The following is an 11,007-nucleotide window of genomic DNA, read 5'->3' as shown; positions in this document are numbered from 1 at the left end:
TGCTATGATCTATAACCCGTACGGCTTTTTTTTCCTCTCTCCATCCTTTGAGAGATATTCATATAAATCTAAACTGTGTGTGACAGGGACGATAAAAACGTGCTGTTTTGACCCGTCCTTTATAAGTCAGAATAGGAGCTGTGTGTAAAGCGTAAAAGGAATAAACTCATGTAAAGTTACACGCCGTCGTACGTCGTCTATCCTGTCGGCGTACCGTAGTGAACGTTATGGTGTAATGCTTTATTTTTTATATTTCCTATATCCGTTTCCTATTGAAGTTTTTACCCCCCAAGAGTGTGTTTCGGTTAACAGCGGTCACACTTGTGATGGACAGTCTATAGAAAGGACAGAAAAAGATGGACGGGGGAAAAAATAAAAGAGAGAGAGAGCGCGAATCCCTTCCGAGACGGAGAGAAGATCAGACGGAGAGATCAGATAGAGCTTGGCAGACTTGACAGCCGTCCTCCGTTCATTTCCCTTTAGACCTTCTCGCCAGTGTGTCGTATTAATGATGGTCTATCAGAGCAAGGCGGCTTATGCTGATGTCTGAGCCTAAAAACCAACACGGTCGAGCGCCGGACAGAAGAAGATAACGTCTGCGCCTAATCTTTTCCTCCCCTAAAGGTCACGGTGGTTAAATGAAGGGGTTGTGAGTGTTTGTTTTCCCCCCTGGGGCAGCACGGACTTGTGTGTGTTTTCTTTTTAGATCAGTCAGTGTGGTGTGATGTTGATGGGAAGAGAAGGTTTTCTGATGTAAACGGTATGTGATCCAAAGAAATCTGATTAAAAATTTATATCGGATATCAATTGTCATGTTAGCGTTCTTTGTTTGTGTGTGCGTGTGTGTGTGTGTGTGTGTGTGTGTGTGTGTGTGTGTGTGTGTGTGTGTGTGTGTGTGTGTCTTAAAGTAGAGCCACAGTGCTGCTTTTTGATTTCTGAACAAATCGTTTTTTTGAAACGAATCCTTTTAACGAATCAGATGAATCGGTGAATTCTTTTGTTTTGTGTGATCTTGTGTTCATATGTGAAAGTGCATGCAGTTTCCAGACTGAACTCTTCTACTGTGTGTGTGTGTGTGCGCGTGTGTGTGTTTGTCTTAAAGTAAAGCCACAGAGGTCCTGTCCAATTTGTGAACGAATCATTCTTATAAAACGATTCTTTTTTAATAAATCAAGCAAATTGATCCGTAACTCTTCCACATTGTTAACTTGTCTGTCTCAAAATCAGTTCTAATTAAACCACAGATCTGTTCAGTGCAGATACATTCATGAAATTAATCATTCTTTTACATTAATTCTGTTTCTAAGCCGTTGATGTAAATCCTTCTGTATTGAACTTACACGGTATCTGACGCATGGACATGGAAACCTCAGGTCCCTCTGGGCTGTAATTCACTTAAAAGTGGAACAATTTGAGCTTGAAAAAAAGTTTTATATATATATAAAATTTATTTTTAAAATTAGAAATTAAATTTTAAACATGTGACGGGAGGCACGGTGGCTTAGTGCTTAGCACGTTCGCCTCACACCTCCAGGGTTGGGGGTTCGATTCCCGCCTCCACCTTGTGTGTGTGGAGTTTGCCTCGGGGGTTTCCTCCGGGTACTCCGGTTTCCTCCCCCGGTCCAAAGACATGCATGCTAGGTTGATTGGCATCTCTGGAAAAGTGTGTGAGTGTGTGAGTGAATGAGAGTGTGTGTGTGTGCCCTGTGATGGGTTGGTGTATCCTGCCTCGATGCCCGATGACACCTGAGATAAGCGGTAGAAAATGAATGAATGTGATGACAAAAATGACCTCCTGCTTCATGAATGGTGCCTGAATGTTAAATGTTTTAAAATGTCGATTAAAAGGTTTGATACATAAGCTGTGCCCTATATTGTATGTAGGGAATATTTGGGAATAATTGGGAATATTTGGGATTTGGCCTTGCTGGGTATTTAAAAAATATTTGTTTGTGAGCAGAGAAGTTAAAAAAATATTGATATCTGTTTGTCTCTGTCGTGCGAAAAGCAGCGATAAATCTAACTGAATATCGCACAGTATCGGTACTATTCGCTTTCGTGTTCCTTCACGGCCGCTTTTAAACAGCCGGCGCGAGTCGTGATATTTTCCCGCTCGTTCGGTCTCCGAGTGCGTGTCAGTTCATTAAATCCATATGTGTGCACCATGTTAATGGGTTCTGAAATCCATCTCTGTCGCCCGGTCTCTCCTACGCTTCTCTGCACTAGCGAAACTCCCACACTCATGTCGTTACACTTTAGTTCTGCATCTGAGAGCAGTCAATTATCCCCCACACCTGATCTCCGCCGATCGGCTCGTGCTTCGATCAGCGATCGATCGGGTGTTTAGGAGTGAAAAAGCACAGAGAATGTCATTTTAAGGTCTTTCGTCAACGTCACGCTTTCGTATCGCCGTCTCGAGAAACGTAACGATGATGGACGACGGTGCTGAACGTCTCACTCTTCTTTTTTTTTTTTTTTAACACCGCTTTCTCTTTTGGTCTCCCAGGCGCTACGAGATTAGTCCTGTGTGTGCTGACCTGCAGGAGCAGATTCTGAAGTGCTACAGAGAAAACGCTGGGAAAACACTCCTCTGCTCCAATATCGCCTCTCTCTACATGCAGTGTGTCAACAGCGCTAAGCAGGTGAGTGGGTCCGAGTCTGTTTTTAACATATAGTACGTCCACATACACTCACTTTATTAGGAAAACCTGTACATCTGCTTATTTACCCGGTTGTGTGATCAGCCGATCGTGTGGCAGCACTATAAGGTGTATAGTTATGCAGAGCTTCAGTTACGTCAAGCAAGAAATGGAAGAAAATGTGAATAGTGTGACTTGGAGTTGTGGTTTTTTTTTTCACCATTCTGCGGTAAAAACACGTAAAATCGCAGGACTTCGGTTTCCGGAATATTCAAACCGGAGCGTCTCGCACCAACAACCGTATCGTGGTACAGTATACATCACAAGATCTCACACACAGCCAAATTCACTAGTTATACTAGTTTGTCATCATCGCTGTGTTCCACTTTGCCTCCAGAGTTCACAGGAAAACACTTACTCAGGATGGATGGGTGGAGGGATGGGAGGGATGGATGGATGGATGGATGGGAGGGATAAAAATCATACCCAGGACTGATGGATGAATGGATGGATGGGATAAAAAACATCCTCAGGATAAAACATTTAATATGGATGGATGAATGGATGGATGGATGGATTGGATAAAAAACATCCTCAGGATTGATGGACGGATGGATGAAACATCCATCAGTATAAAACATGTATTGAGGATGGATGGATGAAATAAAACACATACTCATTGTTGATGGATGGATGGATGGATGGATGGATGGATGGATGGATAGGATAAAAAACATAGGATTGATGGATGAATGGATGAAAGATCTATCAGGGGAAAACACATAATATGGATTGATGAATGGATGGATTTATGAAACATCCATCATGTTTATTAACCAAAACACTTAAAATGGATGGATGGATAGGATAAAAAATATCCTCAGGATGGATGGATGGGAGAAAAACATCCTCAGGATGGATGGACGGATGGATGAATTGAGGATAGATGGATAAAATAAAACGCGTACTCGTTGTTGATGGATGGATGGATAGATGGGAGGATGAAACATCCATCCAAAACACTTAATATGGATGGATGGATGGATGGATGGATGGATGGATGGATGGATGGATGGGATAAAAACATCCTCAGGATTGATGGATAGATGAAACATCCATCAGTATAAAATGTGTTGAGGATGGATGGATGAATAAAAACTCGTATTCGTTGTTGATGGATGGATAGATGGAAGGATGAAACATCCATCAGTATAAAACACAATACAGATGGATGGATGGATGGATGGATGGATGGATGATGGATGTTATTGATTAATTGTAAGAAGTGTTTGAAGGTAAATGTGGACTTTCTTGTGGAAAATTTAAAGCCGATTGTTTTGTCTAAAGTTTTTTAACACTGGATGTTTTCACAAAGCAGATTTACAGAAATATATAAATTCAGAGACACGATCTTGAGGTATGTCTCTAAAGTAAAAACAAGTCGCTGTTATTTAGTAGTATTTATTTTATTAGAGATGGAGTAGATTAGAATATTGTCATGTGTTTTCTGGGATTTCTCCACACTGAGACTCGGGGGTTTCCCCCCAAAGTGCTGCACATTTACAATCTCACTTCATTTTCTACAGAAACTCCAATAAGAAGCTAATGGAGCGTAACATTGAGTTATTTCTCCGTATGTACGTGTGTGTGTAGAGACTGTTTCACACACCGCTCTCGGTACACGTGCCACATCCACCCTGATGGAGCTGAGGGGTCGTATCTACCAGCTCATGAGCTCCTCTGCTGCTCCTCAGCTGGTCCTCAGCAGCTCCTCTGCTGCTCCTCAGCTGGTCCTCAGCAGCTCCTCTGCTGCTCCTCAGCTGGTCCTCAGCAGCTCCTCTGCTGCTCCTCAGCTGGTCCTCAGCAGCTCCTCTGCTGCTCCTCTGATGCTCCTCTGATGCTCCTCTGATGCTCCTCTGCTGCTCCTCTGCTGCTCCTCTGCTGCATTTATTCAAGTCCTGCTTTGGTCCCTCAACTGAGAGCTGATCCACTCGTGTCAACAAAACCCTCTGTAATATAACATCAGCGTGAGAAGATCAGAGTCCTCTTCTCTTCTCTTCTCTTCTCTTCTCTTCTCTTCTCTTCTCTTCTCTGCTCTTCTCTTCTCTTCTCTTCTCTTCTCTTCTCTGCTCTTCTCTTCTCTGCTCTGTATTATATTATCATGCTCTTCTATTCTATGCTTTTATCTTATCTGATATTTATCTATAATACTATCTTCATATCTTCTTATCTCTATCTGTTGATATTATATGTTTGATTTACTATCGTCACTCATACTCTTATAATTCTCATCTTATCTTCTCCTCCTCTTATATATTATATTTTTCTACCTCTCTTCTATTTTCTTCTCTCCTCTCCTCTTCTCTTATCTACGATACATATATCTTCTCTTGACTCTCTTCTCTCTATTCTTCTCTTTTCTTATATCTCCTCCTATTACTCTTATATTTTTTCTCCTCTTCTCTTCTCCTCTCTTTTCTCCTCTTCTCTTCTCTCCTCTCTTCTCTTCTATTTTCTTCTCTTCTCTCATATAGGATAAACTATTCCTCTATATAAACTACTCTTCTCTCTGTTCGTCTTCTAGTAGCAGAGGAGGGAGAAGAGGAAGGGAGAGGAGAGAAGAGGAGAGGGGGAGAGGCGAAGAGGAGAGGGAGAGGAGAGGAAGGAAGAAGGAGAGGGGGAGAGGAGAGGAGAGGGGGAAGAGAGGAGAGAAGAGGGAGAGGAGAGGGGAGAGGAGGGGAGGGAGGAGAAGAGAGGGAGAGGAGAGGAGAGGGGAGAGGAGAGGAGAGAAGGGAAGAGAGGAGAAGAGGAGAGGGAGAGGAGGGGAGGGAGGGAGAGGGGGGAGGAGCGGAGAGGAGGAGAGAGGGGGAGAGGGAGGAAGGAGCGAGGAGAGGAGGGAGGGGAGGGAGAGAAGAGAGGAGAGGGGAGGAGAGAGAGCGAGAGGAGAGGGAGAGGAGAGGGAGAGGAGAGAGGGAAGAGTAGAGGAAGGAGCGGAGAGAGGAGGAGAGGATGGGAGAGAAGGGGAGGGGAGAGAGGAGAAGGAGAGTGAGGGAAGAGAGGAGAAGAGGAGGGAGAGGGATGAAAGGAGAGGTTTTACTTGTCTTTTCCTCTCTTATATTTCTCTTATCTTCTCTCAAGTTACTCTATTCTCATCGTATCTGTTCTTTATATTATCTTCTCTAATCTTGTCACTTCTCTTCTTTTCTCTACTTTTCTTTTCTCTCTTCTCTTCTCTTCTCTCCTCTTCTCTCCTCTTCTCTTCCCCACCCTCCTTTACCCTCCTCTCCTCTTTTCCGCTCAGCTACAGACACTCCTGAGTTTCTCCTGAAGGCCGTCAGTCAGTAAACCTGTCTGTGTATCGTCTGTCCTTCAGTCCTGTTTAAAGTGTGTGATAAGTGAAATAAGAAGACGCATATGTGTTCTGCTTCCTCTCGTCGTCTCACGCTCGCCGTCCTTTCACAAATCGGACCTCAGACCTCATCTGCGTTCCTCGGATTTCCATGAACACGACTCGATTTACATTCAGAGAGCTTTTATATTAGATTTCCACAATGTACCAGTTGCCTCAGAGCCCCAGCTACGCTGCCCTTTTTTCCCTCCTCGTGGGTATTATTGTAAATAAAAAAAAAAAACGCTGTTCCACCGGGTTTCCGTCGGGTTTTTAAGTAATGCATCATGTAAATGTGCATGTTTTATTCATTACCGTGTAACCTTTTTAACATTCCTACTGCTTCCATGTGGTATTTTTATAAATTTGAAACCCAGTCTCGCCGTGGTGTTTTGTAACACTTTATTTGATCAGATTCCTGCTCTAAAGTGCGTTTGTGTTTGCTCCGGTTATCAGCCAAATCTGATTTCTTATGACTCGCATCAAAGGATCAGGAAATAATGTAGAGAAAACGTAATATTATATTCAAGGAACGTGTGTGTGTGTGCGCGTGTGTGTGTGTGTGTGTGTGTGTTAAAGTAAAGCCACACAGCTGCTGTGATTTGTGAACAAATGATTCTTTTAAAATGATTCCTATAAAAGAATCCAGACTGAACTATTCTACTGTGTGTGTGTGTGTGTGTGTGTATATGAGTGTGTGTGTGTACACGTTTGTGTACATGTGTATACGTGTGTGCGCGTGTGTGTGTGTGTTAAAGTACAGCCACACTGCTGCTGTGGTTTGTGAACAAATGATTCCTATAAAAGTTTCCAGACTGAACTCTTCTAGTGTGTGTGTGTGTGTGTGTGTGTGTGTGTGTGTGTGTGTGTGTGTGTGTGTGTGGGGCCAAGTTCTCAGGCTGCTTAAAATCTTACGTTACATGTGATCTCTAACTAATTATTTACATTGAGGTGGTACAAACCTGTGCTCTCTGATACCTGCATGTTTTAAGTAAGAACATTAAACTCTGCGTGGCTTTCACAGCGTAAACTCTACATCACCGAGTTAAAGGTGTAGCGTGAAACCATGAGGTGTTGAAATGGTACAGCGAGTTGCTTAGCAACAGAAACCCAATCAGACACCGAACAGAGGATAGAAAGCTCGTATCAGGTGAAAACCAGGATGGAGAAACACTTAAAAACTTAACGGCTCTGTAGATCGAGTCAGACGGCAAAACGCCGATCACGTACACGTGAGCCGCAGCGAGGAGGAAATACGCCATGTGACACTGAAACGTTACAGGAAGTCGGATAGCGAAGAACGAACGTCAAACTTACAAAGAGGATAAAAAGATGAGAAAGCTGTGAAAGATAACAGAACCTGACCACAGCTAACTTCACCAGCACCATCTTGGTTTATGTCTACAGTCTTTTCTCAGCAGTTCGACCATAAAGTACAAATCTGGCAACACCGAAGCATAAAATACATGCCTGTAAAATCAGTTTCCATAAAGTTCTCATCCTGAAACGAAGCCCTCCTGAGATCCGCATCAGGTATAGACGTATACTGATCGTACACTTGTATTCCAGTCAGTTTGTTGTTAGCGAGAATAAAGACAAAATATCGCTTATGTTTAATGCTAGGAGGCACGGTGGCTTAGTGGTTAGCACGTTCACCTCACACCTCCAGGGTTGGGGGTTCGATTCCCGCCTCCACCTTGTGTGTGGAGTTTGCATGTTCTCCCCGTGCCTCGGGGGTTTCCTCCGGGTACTCCGGTTTCCTCCCCCGGTCCAAAGACATGCATGGTAGGTTGATTGGCATCTCTGGAAAATTGTCCGGAGTGTGTGTGTGTGAGTGAATGAGAGTGTGTGTGTGTGTGTGTGCCCTGTGATGGGTTGGCACTCCGTCCAGGGTGTATCCTGCCTCGATGCCCGATGACGCCTGAGATAGACGCCGAGGTAGTTCGGATAAGCGGTAGAAAATGAATGAATGAATGAATGAATGTTTAATGCTGAAGTAACGTATAGAATCACAGCAGCGCTACGTTGAAGATTCCGAGGATTGTCGGCAGAAAAATGTCCTTACAAAGCGAATCTTTCCTTCTAACCGACGTTTGATGCTTGATCCGTGCAGCCTGCTTTAAAGTAAACAGTGTATTCGATACGCTTATTTCTCCTTTCCCGTAATTCGTATCGAAGAACAGCCGTCGATCTTCTCACGCGTCCGAACCGTCGGTGCTAATCTCCCGAGCGTCCGTTTGATCACGTGACCCAGATACACGTGCTTCTCAGGCAGAGTCAAAGCCAGCGTGCCGTCATCACCGAGGCTTTGTGCGAGTAATTACCCTCCAGCTTATCAATAATGAACTGATAACATTTAGCTCTGACCGTCTCGCTCCACTCCAGCTCTCTGTAATACTGACGCCTCAGAGGCCCTGCTGCTGATAGCACACTGAGAGGAGAAGTGAGGCAGATAAAACCTCACACCAGCCTCTCTCTCTCTCTCTCTCTCTCTCTCTCTCTCTCTCTCTCTCTCTCTCTCTCTCTTTCTCTCAGTACTGCACTCAATAAGACTTTATCATCAACAACACCTCTTTTGTTTTCATTCTTTGTGGTGGAGGAGGTTAAGGTTTGACACGGAAAACCCGATTCGGTGCGACTTTCTTCCCTCATGTACAGTGTCTTAGGCAGGAGAGCTAAGCAAAATATCCACATGATTATTATTCATATGGCAGAGATCTTCTCCCCATTTTCTCTTTGTCTCTTCTCTTCTCTCCTCTTTTTTATCTGCTCTTCTCTTCTCTCCTTTCCTCTTTTTTCTCTTTTCTTCTCTTCTCCTCTTTTCTTCTCTTCTCTTCTCTTTTTTCTCTCCTCCCCTCCCCTCTTCTCTTCTCCTCATTTTCTCTCTCTTCTCTTTCCTTATCTTCTCTTCTCTCCTCTTCTCCTTTTTCTATTCTCTTCCCTCTTATCCTCTTTTTTCTCTTCTCCTCTTCTCTTCTCCTCTCCTCTTCTCTTCCCTTCTTTCTTTTCTCTCCTCTCCTCTTCAATTCTCTCCTCCTTTTTCTTTTCTCTTCTCTTTTTTCTCTTCTCTTCGCTTCTTTTTTTTGTTTTCTCTTCTCTCCAAATACTGGAACATCGTCTTTTTTTTTTTTTAATTAAAAAAAAATTATTTTGTCCTCATATTAGATGTTATTAAATAGTATTGTTATTAGTAGTTGCAGCAATAGTTATCTATCTATCTATCTATTTATCTATCTCTCTCTCTCTCTCTCTCCCTCTCTCTCTCTATCTATCTATCTCTTTATCTATCTCTCTCTCTCTCTCCCTCTCTCTCTCTATCTATCTATCTATCTATCTATCTATCTCAGGTTATACCACAGACCGAGGTATTTCCTGACAGAGAAGAGGGTGAAGTCCATCACTTTAAGGACTTTCCCCCTTCCCTATCTCTCCTGTTGCTCATTACATTACATTGTAAACGAAATTTGTATCGACGAACAAAGCGGATCGAACGTACGCGACTTCCTCTTGCACTTAGCCAGTTTGTTTCCTGTCCTGTTGCTCCTTTTCTCCTTAATTCCTCTCTTTTTCTGTTCCAGAAGAAGTTGCGGACCGGAGGCTAAGCTCTCTGAGGAAGGCAGGATGATGTGTGGCGTCACCTCTCCTTTAAAAAGAGCGAAAGATTATAAAGAAGCGCAGAGACCAGAGAGCACCGTACAGATACACACCCGGCTCTGAGGAACACTGCAGCCACTGGAGACATGGGAACCACTTTGTCGTCTTCTTCTTCTTCTCTCTCTCTCTCTCTCTCTCTCTCTCTCTCTCTCTCTCTCTGCATCCAGATTAGACAGTTTAATAGTTTAGACAGGTATGAGACCCAGCAGCAGATAGGTCATGTGTAATATAATGTGCCAAACACTAGAAAACCAAAACGAGTGCCTCAGGGGAATAAAACAGCCTTAAAAAAAATGTAATAAATAATAAAATAAAAAGAAAAAATCACAAATTCAGCAGCAGTTTGACAGAGAGTCAGGTTTCAGTTAGTGTGAAAGCTGGAAGCTGTTTCAACACCGTTATCCTTTAATTACACTAAAACCTCATATCGATTTCTGCTCTGTTTGAATCGTGACGTAAAGCAAATGTTTTGGCACCCCATAGACTACCAAGCTACTCCTCATGTAATCAGTTAAGTTAGTACATTTCTCTTCAGTCTGGACCCGGTGTGTGTGTGTGTGTGTGTACAGCGCTGATTTTTGTTCCTGCTTTATTTTTGCTTTTTATCCGCACAAAGACCTGTCGGGGAGAATAAAAGGCTCAAACTGCAAACCTGAATCACTGCATCGCTATTCTTTCTTTGAAAATGTGTGTGTGTGTGAGAGAGAGAGAGAGAGAGAGAGAGAGAGAGAGAAATACTTTTATTAATGTTGATTGTTGTCACTGTTTTGCACCTCAGACAAAATGACAGATTGTAATCGTATCTTTTCCTGACACACACACACACACACACACACAAACACACGTCTTTCTCTTCTCTCATTTAAATTTCAGCTTTCTTTTCTAACTTCTGAGACATGAAAATCCCTTCAGTCTTTAGGATCAGTGAACTGATGCCTGTCGCTAGGAGACGGTATTCGAACCGAACCACATTCACAGAGACCTGACGACCTTTACATGTTTTGCGTAGGAGCTTCGCATTTTAAAATCGGAGACTTAATAAAAGAATTAAAGATTATAGAAAGAAGATAAAGATTAACGATGAGCCGGCTGACAAACGTATCTGAAACAACTTGAGTATGTGTATGCTTGACCACTGATAGCTTCACGTCTTTCTCCGTTTCCCTTCCTTATGTGTCACATTAGCCATTTTGGACTCCCAGGTCCACCAAGCTGACACACTAGGGACAGTTTAGAGATGCTAGTCAGCGTACAATGCATGTCTTTGGTCTGGAGACAAAACCGGAGAACCCTGAGGAAACCTCTGAAGCACATGGAGGATGAACA

At 43.1% G+C, this 11,007-nt stretch overlaps 1 protein-coding gene across 3 annotated transcripts in view; it reads left to right on the top strand.

The window, feature by feature from the left end:
- chchd3a (coiled-coil-helix-coiled-coil-helix domain containing 3a) overlaps positions 1–10,338 on the top strand; it is a 90,455-nt gene extending 80,117 nt beyond the window's left edge. For 2 of the 3 annotated variants that reach the window (XM_047804106.1, XM_047804108.1), the window contains 2 exons: positions 2,507–2,642; positions 9,606–10,338. In XM_047804106.1, the coding sequence (XP_047660062.1) occupies positions 2,507–2,642; positions 9,606–9,629 (160 nt within the window). In that variant the 3' untranslated portion in view covers positions 9,630–10,338. The remainder of the gene's footprint in view (positions 1–2,506; positions 2,643–9,605) is intronic. The other variant, XM_047804107.1, reaches the window with a different exon arrangement.
- The last annotated feature ends 669 nt before the right edge of the window (positions 10,339–11,007 follow it).

The sequence above is a fragment of the Tachysurus fulvidraco genome, chromosome 19, assembly GCF_022655615.1.
Source record: "Tachysurus fulvidraco isolate hzauxx_2018 chromosome 19, HZAU_PFXX_2.0, whole genome shotgun sequence".
Lineage (NCBI taxonomy): Eukaryota > Metazoa > Chordata > Actinopteri > Siluriformes > Bagridae > Tachysurus > Tachysurus fulvidraco.
This window is presented reverse-complemented; position numbering and strand designations above follow the sequence as displayed.